Genomic DNA, 20,168 nt, shown 5'->3' on the forward strand with positions numbered 1-20,168 from the left:
GTATAAACCCTCATGTAACCTCCTACATTATTTGAGCCCCAACATAGTTTCCTATATACATTGAGCCCCACAAAGCCTCCTACATAGTTTGGAGCCCCCACATAGCCTCCCATATACATTATAAGCCCCCCACATGGCCTCCAATATACATGCAAACATCCCATACACATAAACAAAAAAGAAAATGCCCCATGCCCTGCTCGCAGGCGCTCTGCTCAGGTCTCTGGTGCACTGATGGTTCCTTCCAGCACACATGTTGATGTGGCGTCATCGCATCTTTGGCGGTCTCTGATCGCGGGCTGGACTGTAACAGCCAGAGGTCCAGATGTGACCCGCGGGCTGCACTTTGCCCACCCTGTGTTTTTAAAGGAATTATTTTTACCAGATAGTAATACCATTAGTGCTGGGTCTGAAAAAGACCCCTGAAAGGAATACAGGGGAGACTTCATTCTCACTGTAGACTTTTTTTTTTTTTTTATTTTTATTTATTTATTTATTTTTTTTTTTTTTTTCATTTTTCCCCAGTGTGATTCTAACTGGAGACCTTTAGCACCAGATAGCAGGTGTCAGCATGGTCCTGTTAGGATACGTAATACATGTCTGTAGGCATCTCCTGAGGATCCAGAGTGTTAGTCCCTTCATATTTGATCGTCAGGCTACACCTAAAGGCTAGATTTTAAGTGGGATTTGCCCATCAGTTGAGGCACACAACGTCTTTTTCCTTTTAATGTTCACATCTCTGTAAGGATTTTTTTTTTTCTTCTCCTAACTTGCTATAATTTAAGCTGTGACGGATCCATCACATGACGGGCACCAACATTGGCACACCTTAAAGAGGTTGTCCCCTACTTTTACATTGATAACCTATCCTTAGGTCGTCAATGACTGATCGGCCGGGTTCCATTCCGGAGCTGTCCCGTCTCTTCTGATAGTGGCCGATTACTGCACATCCTCCTCCCATTCAGATCAATAGGAGGTGGATGTGCAGTATCCGGCTGCGGCCAGTATCAGAAGACTGAGCACCTCCAAAACCGAGCATTTCAGGCGGCAGCCGGGACCGAGAACAATTGATCGGCTTGGGTACTGATCAGATATTGACGACGATTCCTAAGGAGAGGCCATCAATGCAAAAGTAGGAGACAATCTATTAAAGTAAACCTCAGTGCAGCTGCCATGTGAAATGACAAATAGAAGTCCCTGGGTTATTGCCTTACAGTGACCAAATAATAGTATGCTATGGATAGTATACTTGCATTAAGCACCTTTTTATAACCGTGCGTAATAATGCCACCATACAGTACCACAATGAGTGGTACACTGCTAAATCAAGAGACCATCTCCACTGACAGCCGTTGTCCCTCTTCCCGTCTCTGCCGATGTTTTTGGGCCCCTACAGCACTTAGTGTGAAAGGGAACAGAGAAAAGGACCCTCCAGCCTTAAAGGCAGCTTTCTTCCAAAAATTACTCCCCGTCCATCCAGAAGTTGCCTGCTATTGATACTCTGCTCCACTGATGTGACTATGGCTGAGCTGCAGTACCGCACACAACCTGTGCACATGGGTGGCTCTGTTTTTGGAAGAAGCGGCCTTGTCTCCATTTAGACATCACATTTATTTTTGACTGTCAGGTTTTTGCAAAGTGAAAACTGTAGATATGATATAAAGACAAGCTGCCGGGCCTCGCCGAGTGATGTTCCGGGGCAGTCACTCCCTGCAGTGACAAATGTTACTTTTATTCAGAGATATTTTAATACTGGAAACATTTGGCACGTCGATGGAGCCCCATTATTGCTAAATGTATAGTGTTGTTGACCTCCTATCATAACGTTGCGCTGTTTTTTATTCCAGGTAGTGAAGTTGAAGCAGATCGAGCACACGCTGAATGAGAAGCGCATCCTCCAGGCCGTCAACTTCCCTTTCCTTGTGCGCCTGGAGTATTCATTTAAGGTGATTGTTGTCCATAAGCTTACATGGACTCTTTTAACTTCATTCTTTTTTTTTTCTTCTTACAATCTTAATATGCAATGTTTTTCCCCAAAAACACTGACCTCCGTGTTCCTTTTTTAGCTTTTGTACAGTTTCATGTCCTTGGCCTCTATCTCTTCCTTGCTTCCCTGGTCCTTGCCTCTGTCCCCATCTTGCTCCTTTGTCCTCTGTTCCTCCTTCCCTGCTCCCCCGGCCTTGGATGCTGTTATCCCATCTTTTCCCCTGTCCTCCGTCCCTCCCTTCCTCCCTACTCCCCCAGCTGCTGTTACTCAGTCTGCTCTCCTGTCCCTCCCTCCCTGCACCCCCAGCCCCAAACGTGGTTTCCCCATCTGTTCTCCTGGACACTGTTACCACAGCTGCTCCTCTGTCCCACCCTCCCTGCTCCTCCAGCCCCGGAAGTGGTTACCCCATCTTCTCTCTTGGCCTCTGTACTTCCCTCTCTGCTCCCCCAGCCCCGGATGCTGTTACCCCATCTTCTCCCATGTCCTTTTGTTCCTCCCTGCACCTCTGGCCCTGGATGCGGTTACCCCATCTTCTCCCCTGTCCTTTGATCCTCCCTGCTCCCCCAGCCCCGGATGCGGTTACCCCATCTTATCCTTTGTTCCTCCCTGCTCCCCCAGCCCCAGATGCTGTTAACCAATCTTCCCCCCTGTCCTTTGATCCTCCCTGCTCCCCAGCCCCAGATGCAGTTACCCCATCTTATCCTTTGTTCCTCCCTGCTCCCCCAGCCCCGGATGCGGTTACCCCATCTTATCCTTTGTTCCTCCCTGCTCCCCAGCCCCAGATGCAGTTACCCCATCTTATCCTTTGTTCCTCCCTGCTCCCCAGCCCCAGATGCAGTTACCCCATCTTATCCTTTGTTCCTCCCTGCTCCCCCAGCCCCGGATGCGGTTACCCCATCTTATCCTTTGTTCCTCCCTGCTCCCCAAGCCCCGGATGCTGTTACCCCATCTTATCCTTTGTTCCTCCCTGCTCCCCCAGCCCCGGATGCTGTTACCCCATCTTATCCTTTGTTCCTCCCTGCTCCCCAAGCCCCGGATGCGGTTACCCCATCTTATCCTTTGTTCCTCCCTGCTCCCCAAGCCCCGGATGCTGTTACCCCATCTTATCCTTTGTTCCTCCCTGCTCCCCCAGCCCCGGATGCTGTTACCCCATCTTATCCTTGGTTCCTCCCTGCTCCCCCAGCCCCGGATGCAGTTACCCCATCTTATCCTTTGTTCCTCCCTTCTCCCCAAGCCCCGGATGCTGTTACCCCATCTTATCCTTTGTTCCTCCTTGCTCCCCAAGCCCCGGATGCTGTTAACCAATCTTCTCCCCTGTCCTTTGATCCTCCCTGCTCCCCCAGCCCCAGATGCGGTTACCCCATCTTATCCTTTGTTCCTCCTTGCTCCCCCAGCCCCAGATGCTGTTAACCAATCTTCTCCCCTGTCCTTTGATCCTCCCTGCTCCCCCAGCCCCGGATGTGGTTACCCCATCTGATCCTATGTTCCTCCTTGCTCCCCCAGCTCTGGATGCTGTTACCCCATCGTCTCCCCTGCCCTTTGATCCTCCCTGCTCCCCCAGCTCTGGATGCTGTTACCCCATCTTCTCCCCTGCCCTTTGATCCTCCCTGCTCCCCCAGCTCTGGATGCTGTTACCCCATCGTCTCCCCTGCCCTTTGATCCTCCCTGCTCCCCCAGCTCTGGATGCTGTTACCCCATCTTCTCCCCTGCCCTTTGATCCTCCCTGCTCCCCCAGCTTTGGATGCTGTTACCCAATCTACTTCTCTGTCCCACCCACCCTGCTCCCTCAGTCCGGACTCTGTCCCTCCTGTTCTGCTCCTTCCCCAGGCCAGTATCACTAGTCCACGCTGTTGCCTGCCTCCATCTCCTGCCATCTTATATAGGAATGATATATTTTGGGGCCATATTTAGCTTCCTGCGCTTTTCTTCTCAGGACAACACTAATCTGTACATGGTGATGGAGTATGTAGCGGGGGGCGAGATGTTCTCTCACCTACGTAGGATCGGACGTTTCAGGTAAATTTTGAAGCTTGCTGCATTGGGGGCACTCACTTCTCTTGTGTTGCGGTTTGCTCAGTGGTGACTGACAGTTATTGATTTTTTTTTTTCCTTGTAGTGAACCTCACGCCCGCTTCTATGCCTCCCAAATTGTATTAACCTTTGAATACCTGCACTCCCTGGATCTTATATACAGAGACCTGAAACCAGAGAATCTGCTTATAGACCAGCAAGGTTACATACAGGTAATAAATTCCTCACTGTGGTTTACATCTTGGTGTCAGGGGTGTTGGTATGCCATAATACTTGTCTTAAGCCTCTCTTACTTTCTTTTCTATGCGCTGAGATATCCGCATACCTGGTCACCTTGTACCACAGCTATTTTCTGTCCGCACACATATTTCCTGGGCATGTAACATACATAGCGCCACCTGTAGGTGGTGTTAGGAACGACAGGTTAAAAATTTGTGTTTCAATTACTTCCTGCTTTTTTTTTACGTAGGTGACAGATTTCGGCTTTGCAAAGCGAGTAAAGGGAAGAACTTGGACTCTGTGTGGGACACCTGAATACTTGGCGCCTGAAATCATCCTTAGCAAGGTGAGTAATAGAGCCCGGAAAGTGTTTGGGTTTTTTTTATGGTACATTTGATTCATGTCTTCTGTATGGAAATGTGTGTGCATGCTGAGTGTGTGTAGTTTTGAAGATTTAGCTTGGCCAAAAGGAGTTAACACACAAATGATATCTATGCTGTACACTGGATAAGTGATAAATATCTAATCTCGGTGGTCCCTGTACCTTTTCACTGCCGATCAGGGGGTTCTCGCTGCCGCTCTGTTCTTTGACTGTGGGGCTGGGGAATACAGTTCAGCGCCCATCAGCCTCATAAACATTAAAAGGGATGTCCACTACTTGGACAACCCCTACTCATTCCCCTTGTTCGTCCTTGTAAAAATAAATAATCCTATACTTCCCTCCGGTGCAACCGCAGTTCCTGCGATGTCTTAAGCAGTGTTCCAAGGGCCCAAGAGACATTATTATGATACGCGAACCTCGCGACCAGTCAGTGCCCGGCATCTCTCTCTCCCCACCTTCGGACATTTGAGCAGGGTGTGAGTGCAGCGCTAACTTTCTGGTTAAACATCCAAAGCTGGGTGAAGGAAGCCGACATGGATTGATCTCTGCTCTCGCGTGCCATAACTATGTCATGTGGGCCCCAGTAACACGGCTTCAGACATTGCTGGAACCGCGGCGAACAGGGAGAATGAGAAGGGGTTGTCCAAGTAGTGGACATCCCCTTTAACCATGCCACTCTGTTTATTCTCCTGACTGCAGTGAGAAGGAATGGGATCTCGCAATCCCCCCTTTCTAGTGATCGATGAGGATCACAGTGATTAGATATTTATCCCTTATTCTGTGGATAGTGAATAAAGAAGGATTTTTGTGTACTCACCGTAAAATCTCTTTCTCTGAGTCTTCATTGGGTGATACAGGACCATGTTTTTTGCTTAGGGGCCGAGGATCTCCTGTGCAGGGTTAAAGTCCCTGCAACAGAGAGCACCCCTCGCCTGCTCCTTCCCTCCAGGTATCGTCCTCAGGGTTGTTGAGGCTCGAGACGCCAGGCCCTCTCCCCCTCCTGCCCTATGGTACCGTCCCAGGGCTGCTTGGGGTCGAGTGTTTTTAAGGGCACACTCCCCGTCCTCCCCTACGGTACCGTCCCAGGGGTGTTTCTGGTGGAGACAGCAAGGTCTCTCTGCAACCCGTGGACTTCCCCAGCAGCCCTTGGACGGTACCATAGGGCAGGAGGGGGAGAGGGCCTGGCGTCTCGAGCCTCAACAACCCTGGGGACGATACCCGGAGGGAAGGAGCAGGCGAGGGGTGCTCTCTGTTGCAGGGACTTTAACCCTGCATAGGAGATCCTCGGCCCCTAAGCAAAAAAACATGGTCCTGTGTCCCCCAATGAAACGATAGAGAAATGTATTTAGCCCCCAAGTTTTGCTTTTCAGGATAAGTTTTTCCTGAACTGTTCCCTGACATAGGGCTGACTGGTGATTCCTATGCCAGGCGCGGCAGAGTCCGCTCCACATATGGCTAGTGTTAAACTGCCGGTATCTGTAACAGCAGCGACCAGAGCGTGCTCTTATTTTGTTAAGAAACCTTAGAGTTCATATCATGAGTATAGGAGAAAACTTTATATTTAAGAAATGAGAAGACAACCTTAAATTAGTGAACTTTTCTAAAAATCACAATCCCCCATCACTAAAAGTGTCAAGAAAGGTCCCACATTTCTAGCAAAATTCGGGTCCAAACTTCTGAGTGGGTTGGGAGATTTCGGGATGTAGAGTACGATCTCATGAGATTCCTGCCGTCCTCGTTGTGAGAGTTAAATCTCGCCTGTTATCTAGAAATCTCACTCTTTGCTATAACCTGGCGCTGCCATATCTTTTATTGAGTAGAGACCTCATTAGATCAGTTACTGTTCAGAAACTGCTTAGCAAAGGATGCGGCAGCGCTGGGTCAGTGCAAAGCGCGAAATCACATAATAACACACTATATCTCGCTCTTTTAGCTGAGACTGCAGGGAGTTGTAGGATCTCACTCTGCATTACGGGATCCCACATCTTGGACATATGAACTCAACATTTGCTAAAAAGTTGGATTCTTAGGCCGAGGCCACACGGGGATTTGTGCGAGTGCTCGCATGACACTCGGCACACACTCGCAGCACAGCGGGAGCCAAGTGTCATGCGAATATCATGAGACGGTGGCCGGATCGTGCAATCAGACCACAGCTGTGGAGGGGAGGGCCGGTGCTGTGGAGGGGAGGGCCGGATTTATCTCCCTAAAGCTGGTGTCACACATAGCGACAACGACATCGCTGTTACGTCACCATTTTCTGTGACGTAACAGCGACCTTGTAAGTCGCTGTTATGATCGCTGCTTAGCTGTCAAACACAGCGACGCAGCAGCGATCATAACGTCACTACATGTGCAGAGAGCAGGGAGCCGTGCACACTGCTGGCTCCTTGCTCTCCTAGCTACAGTACACATCGGGTTAATTAACCCGATGTATACTGCAGCTACATGTGCACAGAGCAGAGAGCAGGGAGCCGCGCACACTGCTTAGCGCTGGCTCCCTGCTCTCCTAGCTACAGTACACATCGGGTTAATTAACCCGATGTGTACTGCAGCTACATGTGCACAGAGCAGGAGCCGGCACTAGCAGCAAGAGCGGCGGAGGCTGGTAACGAAGGTAAATATCTGGTAACCAGGGAAAGGTCTTCCCTTGGTTACCCGATGTTTACAGTGGTTACAGCTTTCCGCAGCTGCCAGACGCCGGCTCCTGCTCGCTTCATTTCGTCGCTCTCTCGCTGTCACACACAGCGATCTGCGCTTCACAGCGGGAGAGCGACGGCGAAAAAATGAAGCAGGACATTCAGCAACGAGCAACGACCTCACAGCAGGGGCCAGCTCGTTGCTGGATGTCACACACAGCGACGGGACGTCGCTGCAACGTCACAGAAAATGGTGACGTAGCAGCGACGTCGTTGTCGTCGTCGCTGTGTGTGACACCACCTTAACTCCTCTGTTGCCGACTGATGCGATTCTCACACTGCACTCTCATTACACCGGTGTAACGCAAGAGCAATGCAATGTTTCTCTTGCCCCATAGACTTGAATGGGTGCGAGTGAAACAAGCCCGCATTGCACTCGCAGCGACCCCACAGAGTAATATTGGTCCGAGTGGAATGCGTTTTTTTTTTCTTTATCGCATTCCACTCGTACCATTTTTCGCGCCGTGTGTGCTGACCCTTAAGAGAGGTATTAGGGACCCTTCTGGCCACATTTTCTAATTGGAGAATTTTCTTATTATCGCCTATATGAGGCTGCCTACTTAAAGAAAAAAAGGGCAGTAATAGACCGCATAAATGCATCTAACAATCTCTAACAGCAGCACCGAAGGCATCCACTCCTGGGGGCTCCATATTTCAGTGCCCAACGGTACCTCCTGTGATGCTGTCACTGGGTGCCGGTGGGTTGGCATGCTAGCTGGGAAACCACATGGATGCCGTGTTAGTAGTGCAAAGCCCAGTCATAATATACTTGTGATTTGTTTTTGTTTTTGTCCCCTTCATGGGACAAAAAAAAACCCTCTTTCTGGGTTCAAAACAAAGGAATTAAAAAGAAGGGAATTTTGTTACTTACCGTAAATTCCTTTTCTTCTAGCTCTTATTGGGAGACCCAGACGATTGGGGTATAGCTACTGCCTCCGGAGGCCACACAAAGCACTACACTAAAAAGTGCAAGGCCCCTCCCCTTCTGGCTATACCCCCCCGTGGTATCACGGGTTCTCCAGTTTTAGTGCCAAAGCAAGAAGGAGGAAAGCCAATAACTGGTTTAAACAAATTAACTCCGAGTAACATCGGAGAACTGAAAAACCGTTCAACATGAACAACATGTGTACCCGCAAACAACAAAAACATCCCGAAGGACAACAGGGCGGGTGCTGGGTCTCCCAATAAGAGCTAGAAGAAAAGGAATTTACGGTAAGTAACAAAATTCCCTTCTTCTTCAGCGCTCTATTGGGAGACCCAGACGATTGGGACGTCCAAAAGCTGTCCCTGGGTGGGTAAAGAAATACCTCATGTTAGGGCTGCAAAACAGCCCTCCCCTACGGGGGTGTCACTGCCGCCTGCAGGACTCTTCTACCTAAGCTGGCATCCGCCGAAGCCTAGGTATGCACCTGATAATGCTTGGTGAAAGTGTGTAGACTGTACCAGGTAGCTGCCTGGCACACTTGTTGAGCCGAAGCCTGGTGTCGTAATGCCCAGGACGCACCCACGGCTCTGGTTGAGTGGGCTTTTAGCCCTGAAGGAACCGGAAGCCCCGCAGAACGGTAGGCCTCTAGAATTGGTTCTTTGATCCATCGAGCCAGGGTGGCTTTAGAAGCCTGCAACCCCTTGCGCGGACCAGCGACAAGGACAAAAAAAGTGCATCGGAACGGCGCATGGGCGCCGTGCGGGAAATGTAGATTCTGAGTGCTCTCACCAGATCTAACAAACGTAAGTCCTTTTCATACCGGTGAATGAGGATACGACCTTAGGGAGAAACTCCGGAATGGGGCGCAGCACTACCTTGTCCTGGTGGAACACCAGGAAGGGAGCCTTGGATGACAGAGCTGCCGGCTCAGACACTCGCCGAAGCGATGTGATCGCAACGAGAAACGCCACCTTCTGTGACAGGCGAGAAAGGAAACTTCCTTCAGAGGCTCGAAAGGCGGCTTCTGGAGAGCAACTAATACCCTGTTGAGATCCCATGGATCTAACGGCCGCTTGTACGGGGGTACGATATGACAGACCCCCTGTAGGAACGTGCGCACCTTAGAAAGACGTGCTAGACGCTTCTGAAAAAACACGGATAGTGCCGAGACTTCCCCCTTAAGGGAGCCGAGCGACAAGCCCTTTTCTAACCCCGATTACAGGAAGGAAAGAAAAGTAGGCAATGCAAATGGCCAGGGAGACACTCCCTGAGCCGAGCACCAGGTTAAGAAAATCTTCCACGTTCTGTGGTAGATCGTAGCAGAGGTGGACTTCCTAGCCTGTTTCATGGTGGCAACGACCCCTTGGGATAATCCTGAAGACGCTAGGATCCAGGACTCAATGGCCACACAGTCAGGTTCAGGGCCGCAGAATTCCGATGGAAAAACGGCCCCTGGGACAGTAAGTCTGACCGGCCTGGTAGTGACCACGGTCGGCCGACCGTGAGATGCCACAGATCCGGGTACCACGATCTCCTCGGCCAGTCTGGGGCGACGAGTATGACGCGGCTGCAATCGGATCTGATTTTTTGCGCAGTACTCTGGGTAAGAGTGCCAGAGGTGGAAACACATATGTGAGCCGGAACTGCGACCAATCTTGCACTAAGGCGTCTGCCGCCAGAGCTCTGTGATCGCGCGATCGTGCCATAAATGCCGGGACCTTGTTGTTGTGCCGAGACGCCATTAGGTCGACGTCCAGCACCCCCCAGCGGCGACAGATTTCCTGAAACACGTCCGGGTGAAGGGACCATTCCCCTGCATCCATACCCTGGCGACTGAGGAAGTCTGCTTCCCAGTTTTCTACGCCCGGGATGTGAACTGCGGATATGGTGGATGCTGTGTCCTCCACCCACATGAGGATTCGCCGGACTTCCTGGAAGGCTTGCCGACCGCGCGTCCCTCCTTGGTGGTTGATGTATGCCACCGCTGTGGAGTTGTCCGACTGGATTCGGATCTGCTCTCTTTCTAGCCACTGCTGGAAAGCTAGTAGGGTAAGATACCCTGCCCCGATTTCCAGAACATTGATCTGAAGGGTGGACTCCTGCTGAGTCCACGTCCCCTGAGCCCTGTGGCGGAGACAAACTGCTCCCCACCCTGACAGACTCGTATCTGTCGTGACCACTGCCCAGGATGGGGGTAGGAAGGATCTTCACTGTGACAATGAGGTGGGAATAAGCCACCATTGCAGAGAGTCCTTGGCCGTCTGGGAAAGAGAGACTTTCCTGTCCAGGGAGGTTGACTGCCCGTCCCATTGGCGGAGAATGTCCCCTTGCAGTTGGCGCAGATGAAACTGCGCAAAGGGAACTGCCACCATGGCTGCCACCATCTTCCCTAGGAAGTGCATGAGGCGCCTTAAGGGGTGCGACTGGCCTTGAAGGAGAGACTGCACCTCTGTTTGCAGTGAACGCTGCTTGTTCAGCGGAAGCTTCACTATCGCTGATAGAGTGTGAAACTCCATGCCGAGATACGTTAGTGATTGAGTCGGTGACAGATTTGACCTTGCCAAATTGATGATCCACCCGAAAGTCTGGAGAGTCTCCAGCGTAACATTCAGGCTGCGTTGTCATGCCTCTTGAGAGGGTGCTTTGACGAGTAGATCGTCCAAGTAAGGGATCACCGGGTGTCCCTGAGAGTGCAAGACTGCTACCACTGCTGCCATGACCTTGGTGAACACCCGTGGGGCTGTCGCCAGACCGAATGGCAGAGCTACGAACTGAAGATGGTCGTCTCCTATCACAAAACGTAGAAAACGTTGGTGCTCCGTAGCAATTGGCACGTGGAGATAGGCATCTTTGATGTCTGTTGAGGCAAGGAAGTCTCCTCGAGACATTGAGGTAATGACGGATCGGAGGGATTCCATCCGGAACCGCCTGGCGTTCGCATGCTTGTTGAGCAGTTTTAGGTCCAGAACAGGACGGAAGGAGCCGTCCTTTTTGGAGCCACAAAAAGATTGGAGTACAAACCCTCGCCCTCGTTCCTGAGGGGGGACAGGGATCACCACTCCATCTGCTCTTAGAGCGTCCACCGCCTGCAGCAGGGCATCTGCTCGGTGGGGAGGTGGGGCCGTTCTGAAGAATGGAGTCGGAGGACGAGAACAGAACACTGTCCTGTGCACGTGAGCACAATGTCCGTCACCCACCGGTCTGTGACCTGTGGCAGCTAAATGTCGCCAAAGGCGGGGGAGTCAGCCATCAACCGCGGATGCGGAGAGAGAGAGAGAGCTGAGAGACATGAGGAGACCGCCTTGGTAGCGGTTCCTCCGGCTGCCTTCCTTGGGCGTGATTGAGCCCGGCCGGAATCTGAGCCCGTCTGAGGTTTTGTAGCCCTTTTGCACGAGGACAATTGGGACCTGCCCGAGCTTGGGAAGGACCGAAACCTCGACTGTACTTTTAGGACAGCATTAATCAGGGTGGATAAAAATCTTGATTTTTTTAAAAAAATCAAAAAAATCAGATTTTTTTGATTTAAATCATTTGATTTAAATCAGATTTTTTAATCAAGTTGTACACAAGCAAAACTTTGTCTTTTTGCAAATCTAATTGTTTTACACAAATAAAAATATTAAAACAGTTGATTATGAAACCTAATAATTTTTATTTGCACTATTAAACACTCAGAATTGAACTACAGAGAGTAAGTACTTTTTAACAATAGCCTATCTCTAACGTTTGAAGTAAGCAAACATCTTCAGTGAATACATCAGTCCTTTAAGCCTACTGTTTATTTAGGACTTTTAATAGGAAAACCAGTTGTCCTGCTTTAGCAGTTCCTAAGCGGTTAATTGCCAGACTTACCACTAGTACTAGGCTCCTGGTGCATAAGAAGCTGTGGGGGTTCATTGACATTAGTTGTATCACTATCAACATCTTCATTTCCCTTCTGGTTGCAGTTTTCATAATGTGATTTCAAACGGCAAACAAGTCCTTGGATATCCTTTTGACAGTATTTGCACTTTGCTCTTGCACCTTTCTTTCCAAGATCTGCTGCTGGCATCTCAACAAAATGAACCCAAATAGGGTCTCTCTTACGACCTGCTGCCATGGCAGGCTCACACAGATCACTTATGAAGTTTGATTGTTACTACAGCCTGAGCCAAGCACTGCTGATGTTACTACAGCCTGAGCCAAGTACTGCTGACTATCCAACAAGTTTGGGCATGTCAACTGAATGCAGGGAAAAAGAAACTAAACCAAAACTGAAACCAAGCTAGAAGTGTGGAATTAAAGGGGCAGTATGAACAAAATGTGGAGGCTATTAATAGTTTATACAATTAAGACATGCTGCTTTTAAACACCTACCTATTGCCATATAGTAAAACAAAAAAGATTTTTACTTACTTTGGGGTCCCCCCCTCACCCTGGCGTTAGATCGTTGCCCCTAGTTTCGTCCGTGTAACTATGGGCGCACATGCACACTGCTCTCACTTCTCATTTTAATCGTGATTTATATTAAAAAAAAACCTTTTGATTTAAATCAGTGATTTAAATCATGATTAAAATCATGATTTAAATCGATCCGATTTAAATAGAAAAAAATCTTTTGATTTAAATCGTGATTTAAATCATGATTTAAATCGGCGTGATTTAAATCAATCCACCCTGGCATTAATAGGGTAAGTCGCAGTGCAGACATTACGGGGTTACGGACGCCTCTGCGGTACAGATGTACATGTGCTCAAGGCCAGCTGCGCAAGAACAGATGAAAAGGTTAGGTTGCCTACACGGCTGTGAATGCCGGAGCAACCGACACGCCGATAGCCTCCTAGACAGATTTCAACCAGAGTCCATCTGTCTGTGAATGGCATCTTTAAATGAAGCCCCATCTCCAGTGCAACTATGGCTCTAGACGCAAGCCTGGAGATTGGAGAATCCACCTTTGGACCCTGGGTCCAGCGCTTGACCACGTCAGGGGAAAAGGGATAACGTGTATCTTAAAAACGTTTGGAGAAGACGCTTATCTGGTAAGCGTGGTGTTTCTGGACTGCTTCTCTGAAGTCAGCGTGGCCAGAAAAATACTCAATATCCGTTTGAGATACTGAAAAGGGACTTCTCCTGCTGTGAAGCTGACTCCTCCACTGGGGGAGCTGAGGGAGAAAGATCCAACCTTCCATAGATGGACGCTATAGGATCATTCCGTATGGCGTTACCATCCGGTGTATCCGGATCGATAGCGATGTCAGGATCAAAGTCCTGGAGAGCTCCCTTATCATACAGAGAGTCCTCCTGTGACCCCCCCGTTCCAAATTAGGTTGGTCAGGAAGATTGCCCATGGCCTGTCTGGACTGCAAGTCTCTATCTTATGACAATATATCTGTCGAAACTGCAACTCCGTCCCTGTCCTTGGACAGGGATAACTGGTGGTTTCTTTGGCCACGACTAGTAGAGACCCCGGCAGACGAAGTGCTAGAGACCCCGGCAGACGAAGTGCTACAGGGGAGCATGCACAAAATGGAACGGTGTCATAAACAGCATCCCATGTAGTAAAAACAGCACTGAAAATCTGTGTTGCTTTTTTGCCGCTGCCGACTAGCCATCTAGAAGTATATAGCCAATATTGGTGACCGTACAGTGCAATGTATAGCATACAAGCATAAAGTACAAATGAACACTGCAGCACAAGCAATACAAGCAGCATAGAAGCCTGTGCCCTGGCACCTCTGCTCTTCTGCTGCTGTAGACTAGTCATCTAGGGGAATATAGCCCAGAAGAGTGACCATACAGTGCAATGTATAGCATACAAGCACAAGTACAAATGCACACTGCAGCCCATGCAATACAAGCAGCATAGAAAAAAACCTGTGCCCCAGCACCCTTGGTTTTCTGCTGCTGTAGTCTAGCCATTCCAGGAGAATATAGCTAAAACTAGCGACTGTACAGTGCAATGTATTACAAGTATAAACACAAATGTGCAATACAAGCAGCCTAGAAAGCCTGTGCCTTAGCACACCTGCTTTCCTGCTGCTGATGTGTCGCTCTCCAAACGGGCATATAGCGACCTATGCAGTTAAAATACACATGTACACACTGCAGTATATATTGGGGTCAGCACTATGTGTGCCGCTTACCGCCCGCCTATAAGCGGGTGTCTGGTCGCCACCGCCGAAAGTCCGAGCCCGGACTGCAGTAATGGCTGCCGGCGTCTTCCCCAGCTCGTGTGAGGAGGGGCGGGCCGTGGGCGTGCCCCCTAGTCGGAGCGGGAATCCGGCGTCCGACAGTGTGCAGTGAGAGGGCTGGAGCATGTAAATAAAGCTCCAGCCCTCGGCGCTGCTGATTGCTCAGCGTCTGTCCCCTTCCCTGAGTGACAGGGAGGGGGCGGGAACGAAGCGGCACTAGGCCGCAGAAGCCGGGGACTGGATTTATAAGCGCCGCCGCCGTAAAAGCGCGGTCGGCGCCCAGTCCCCGGCGAACTACAAGTCCCAGCCGCGCCGCCGCTCCCGGAGCGTCCGGCGCGGTAGTTCCCAATACACAAAGTCACTCAGCAAAGCTGCAGTGACTGTAACCCTTTACTGTCCCCGGCGCACTAGCACACCCAGCAAGTCTGGAGTGTGCTGTGCCTGTGTGTACGGGGACACAGAGTACCTGTAATGGTGCAGGGCCATGTCCCTGAACGGTACTCCAGCTCCGTATCCAGCAGGTTCAAATGGGTCTGTGGATGGAGCCCGGCGTCAGAGCTTTGAGGCCGGCAGGATCCCACTTCCTCAGAGCCCCTCAGGGGGATGTGGAAGGAAAACAGCATGTGGGGCTCCAGCCCCTGTACCAGCAATAGGTACCTCAACCTTACAACACCATCAACGGGTGAGAAGGGAGCATGCTGGGAGCCCTATATGGGCCCTCTTTTCTTCCATCCGAAATAGTCAGCAGCTACTGCTGACTAAAATCTGTGGAGCTATGCATGGATGTCTGACCTCCTTCGCACAAAGCTTGAAAACTGGAGAACCCGTGATACCACGGGGGGGTATAGCCAGAAGGGGAGGGGCCTTGCACTTTTTAGTGTAGTGCTTTGTGTGGCCTCCGGAGGCAGTAGCTATACCCCAATCGTCTGGGTCTCCCAATAGAGCGCTGAAGAAATGACATTTTTTATTCCGTCATTAAAACTCCAATGTTTAAACAGAGATAAAATTGTTTAAGCTTTTTTTTCTTTTTTTTAAGTAGAAACTCTAAAAAATTAAGTTTTTTGTTTTTGTTTTGACATCTCAACTACTCAAAAAAGAAAAAAGCAACCAAAATGTGTTATGCCCCCCAAAATGCTGCCAATAAAACATCATCAGTTCGCCAAGCAAAAAAATAAACACGTAGTACTGAAACCAAATTTTCATTCAGAAAAATGTTTTTTTCTTTATCGTTCCTTTGGGAGACCCAGACCATGGGTGTTTAGCTTCTGCCTCCGGAGGACACACAAAGTACTACACTTAAAAGTGTAGCTCCTCCCTCTGAGCTTATACACCCCCTGGTGAGCAGACCCAGCCAGTTTATCGCTTTGTGTTCAGGAGGCATACATCCACACATGCATTCTCATATGATTTTTTCCTTTTGGAATGAGTTTGAAGAACTGCGGGTCCACGTCTGGACCCCCGGCATGTCCCTTCTCACCCCACTGTGTCGGCGGTGTTGTAAGGTTGATTTCCTAGGCTGGAGCCTTACATGCCGTGCTCCTTCACCATCCCTCCTGGGCTCTGGCTTGAAGTGGGAGCCAGCACGGTCTCCATGCCTGGCAGGAGACCGGTCTCCATCCGCAGCCCTTCAGGACCCTGCTGGACCGGATCACTCATCCCCAGGGACCTGGCCCTGCGTCTCAGCAGCTAAGTACCTGAGACGTTTATATTTGGGGGTCCCTGTTTATATTGGGGAGAGTGTGCTTACTGTATTTACTGACATTTCCTGCGGGTTCCCTAGCTGTCGCCCGAGAACCGCGCCGATGGTGCCTGCGCGTCGGCCTCGCCGCTCAAATTTAGGCCCCGGCTTCGCCGGAGGCCTAGTTTCGTTTCACTGCCCTCGCATGTCACTCATGCAGAAGGACAGGCTCGGCTCCTCCCGGCGGCCGTTCTGCACAGGGGAGGGACACTCCCCACTGCTGTGCGTGTCTCCTCCCCTGTAGGTCTCTGTATGGCCCTCCAGATCCCGCTCTTCATGCAAGTCCCGCCCCCTCTCTTGGCTCCGGCGGCCATTTTCTCAGAGTTCACTCAGCGCTGGTCTGCGTTCTGCATCCCTTCTGAGGTGCTGTGTTTGGGGGTCCGGGCTTCAGGATCTGGAGGACACACAACACCGCTCCGGCGGTCTGGTAAGCCACAACCGGTCTCTGGTTGTGGACCTCTGTATATACTCTCTGGGGTTCATTCTCTGGCGGAGCCCCCACTCCAGCAGCATGTCTCACACGAGGAGCAAGGCTCCAAAGCTTTATGCTGTATGCGCTGCATGTAAGCTCCTGCTGCCTGAACCGAGCACCTATCCACATTGTGATGCCTGCTCTACCTTGGCGGTGCCACAGCCTGGAGTCTCACCCTCAGTGGTCTCTCAGGCTGCTCCTGCACCTGTGGCTGAACTCCCGGCTTGGGTAGAATCCTTTTCTAGGTCTATCTCCCAGTCTTTTGCTGAGTCCATGGGACTTCTGTCCAGGACTTTGCTGAATATGCATCAGCCCCCTTCACAGGGTGCCTCTACTGTTAGGGGTCTCTCAGGACCGGAGCTCACAGAGGATTCATCATCAGGTCCCAGACCCCGTCCTCCTGAGAAGAGACGCAGGGTTCCCTCTTCCTCCTCCTCCCGCGGCTCTGATTCAAGAGCTGACTCGCAGGATGAGGAGGATGCCTTTACAGGGGGCTCGGAGGCTAACTCCATGTACCCCATTGATCTGCCCGAAAGTGACTCAGATCTTAGTGACTTGATTGCTTCCATTAATTCTATACTGGATCTCAATCCGCCAGTATCAGAGGAGCAACCCTCTCTGGCATAAAAACACCAGTTTACCTCGCCTAAGAGGGCAAAGAGTGTGTTCTTTAACCACTCCAGTTTTCAGGCCGCTGTGACCAAGCCCAGGGCCTGTCCTGACAAACTCTTCCCAAAGCGTGGTTCTGATGACCGTTTTCCCTTTCCACCTGAGGTGGTCAAGAAGTGGGCTCAGTCCCCAAAGGTAGACCCCCCGGTGTCTAGGCTCTCAGCCCGGACCGTTGTGTCGGTGGCTGATGGCACCTCCCTTAAGGATTCCACTGACCGCCAGGTTGACCTTCTGGCCAAATCCGTATATGAAGCGGCGGGGGCCTCGTTTTCCCCGACTTTTGCAGCAGTGTGGGCTCTCAAAGCCATCTCTGCTTCTCTAGAGCAGATGCATTCCCTCACCAGGGAATCTATGCCCGAAATGGTTGCCTTGACTTCCCAAGCTTTAGCTTTTTCATCCTATGCCATGTCTGCCATGCTGGAGGCTTCTCACCGCACTGCGGTGGCTTCGGCTAATTCCCTCGCTATCCGCAGGATCTTGTGGCTTCGAGAGTGGAAGGCAGATGCTTCTTCAAAGAAGTACCTGGCTGGGCTCCCTTTTGCCGGGTCCCGGCTGTTCGGAGAACAGCTGGATGAAATTATTAAGGAAGCTACTGGCGGGAAGAGTACTCCCATGCCACAAACCAAAGCCAGGAAACCTGCCCAGGGTAGGAATCAGTCGAGGTTTCGCTCCTTTCGTTCCTCCAACTGGTCGTCCTCTAAGCCCTCGGCCTCGTCCACTAACTCAGCCAAGGACCAGAAATCCAACTGACGCCCAAAAGCGCGTCCACAGAAGACCGCAGGAGGTGCTGCCACTAAGGCAGCCTCCTCGTGACTATCTGCCCGCTCCGGCAACGTCCTTAGTCGGTGGCAGGCTCTCCCACTTTGGCGACGCTTGGTTTCAACACGTCTCCGATCAGTGGGTGAGAGATATCATCTCCCACGGCTACAGGATAGAATTCTCTTCCAACCCGCCAAACTGATTTTTTTCTCTCAACTCCCCCCTGCTCCAAGGCCGCCGCCTTCTCTCAGGCCGTGGCATCCTTGCAGGCCAACGGAGTAATTGTACCGGTTTCCGCCCGGGAACGGTTCAGAGGTTTCTACTCAAATCTCTTCCTAGTCCCCAAAAAGGACGGTACCTTTCGGCCCATCCTGGATCTCAACAAGCATGTTCAGGTGCGGCACTTTTCGCATGGAGTCTCTGCGATCAGTCATTGCCTCAATGACCCAAGGGGATTTTCTGGCGTCCATCGACATCAGAGATGCCTATCTGCATGTGCCAATTGCAGTTTCACACCAGCGTTGGCTACGTTTTGCAATCGGAGAAGATAATTTCCAATTTGTGGCTCTCCCCTTTGGGTTGGCCACAGCCCCTCGGGTATTCACCAAGGTCATGGCAGCAGTGATTGCGGTTCTGCACCTACAGGGGTTGGCAGTGATTCCTTACCTGGATGACCTTCTAGTCAAGGCTTCATCCAGCGCAGACTGTCAGCGGAGTGTCTCGCTCACTCTCGCCACTCTAGCCCAATTCGGGTGGCTGGTCAATCTGCCCAAATCCACTCTGACTCCGACCCAGAGTCTCACGTACCTAGGGATGCAGTTCGAGACTTTGCCGGCACTTGTGAAGTTGCCGTTAGTCAAACAGCAGTCCCTCCAACTGGCGTTGCGCTCTCTGCTGAGGCCCCGCCGTTATACCCTCAGGCGTCTGATGCAGGTGCTGGGTCAAATTGTGGCGTCAATGGAGACTGTTCCCTTTGCCCAGTTCCATCTGCGCCCCCTGCAGCTGGACATTCTCCGCTGTTGGGACAAGCGGCCTTCCTCCTTGCACACGTTAGTAGCTCTGTCGCCACAGACCAGAAGCTCTCTTCAGTGGTGGCTTCGGCCCCTCTCTCTGTCCCAGGGGCGCTCCTTCCTGGCCCCGTCCTGGGTGATCCTCACCACGGATGCCAGTCTATCCGGCTGGGGAGCGGTATGTCTCCACCACAGAGCGCAGGGCACTTGGACTCCGTCCGAGTCAGCCCTTTCAATCAATGTGCTGGAAACCAGAGCCGTGCTTCTAGCTCTCCTAGCTTTTCATCACCTGTTGGCGGGCAGGCACATTCGAGTCCAGTCAGACAACGCGACAGCGGTTGCCTACATCAATCACCAAGGCGGGACACGCAGCCGCCTGGCAATGTTGGACGTACAACGCATCCTTCAATGGGTGGAGGACTCAAAGTCCACCATATCCGCAGTCCACATCCCAGGCGTGGAAAACTGGGAGGCAGATTATCTCAGCCGTCAAACCGTGGACGGTGGCGAGTGGTCCCTGCACCCGGCAGTGTTTCAGTCAATCTGCCGCAAATGGGGCACTCCGGACGTGGACCTAATGGCATCCCGTCACAACAACAAAGTTCCTGTTTACGTGGCTCGCTCCCACGATCCTCAGGCATTCGCCGCGGACGCTCTGGTTCAAGACTGGTCCCAGTTTCGTCTGTCCTACGTGTTTCCCCCTCTATCTCTCTTGCCCAGAGTCCTGCGCAAGATCAGAATGGAGGGCCGTCGAGTCATCCTCATTGCACCGGACTGGCCCAGGCGAGCTTGGTATCCAGACCTGCTCCATCTGTCCGTAGAGCTGCCGTGGCATCTCCAAGACCGTCCAGACCTACTTTTGCAAGGTCCGTTTTTCCGCCTGAATTCTGCGGCTCTCAAATTGACGGCGTGGCTCTTGAGTCCTGGATTTTGACGGCTTCTGGTATTCCTCCTGAAGTCATCTCCACTATGACTCGGGCCCGTAAGTCTTCCTCCGCTAAGATCTATCACAGGACTTGGAGAATTTTCCTGTCCTGGTGTCGCTCTACCGACCATCCTCCTTGGCCTTTCTCCTTGCTGACCCTTCTGTCTTTTCTACAGTCCGGT

The 20,168-nt window shown here is 51.3% G+C and overlaps 1 protein-coding gene across 3 annotated transcripts in view; it reads left to right on the forward strand.

Annotated features, from left to right (window-relative positions):
- Positions 1 to 20,168, forward strand: part of LOC142304190 (cAMP-dependent protein kinase catalytic subunit alpha) — a 120,798-nt gene that overhangs the window by 66,212 nt on the left and 34,418 nt on the right. For all 3 annotated transcript variants that reach the window (XM_075346323.1, XM_075346324.1, XM_075346322.1), the window contains exons 5-8: positions 1,848 to 1,946; positions 3,921 to 4,003; positions 4,104 to 4,230; positions 4,488 to 4,583. In XM_075346323.1, coding sequence (XP_075202438.1) covers positions 1,848 to 1,946; positions 3,921 to 4,003; positions 4,104 to 4,230; positions 4,488 to 4,583 — 405 coding nt within the window. The remainder of the gene's footprint in view (positions 1 to 1,847; positions 1,947 to 3,920; positions 4,004 to 4,103; positions 4,231 to 4,487; positions 4,584 to 20,168) is intronic.

Source organism: Anomaloglossus baeobatrachus, chromosome 4 (assembly GCF_048569485.1).
Source record: "Anomaloglossus baeobatrachus isolate aAnoBae1 chromosome 4, aAnoBae1.hap1, whole genome shotgun sequence".
NCBI classification, from domain to species: domain Eukaryota; kingdom Metazoa; phylum Chordata; class Amphibia; order Anura; family Aromobatidae; genus Anomaloglossus; species Anomaloglossus baeobatrachus.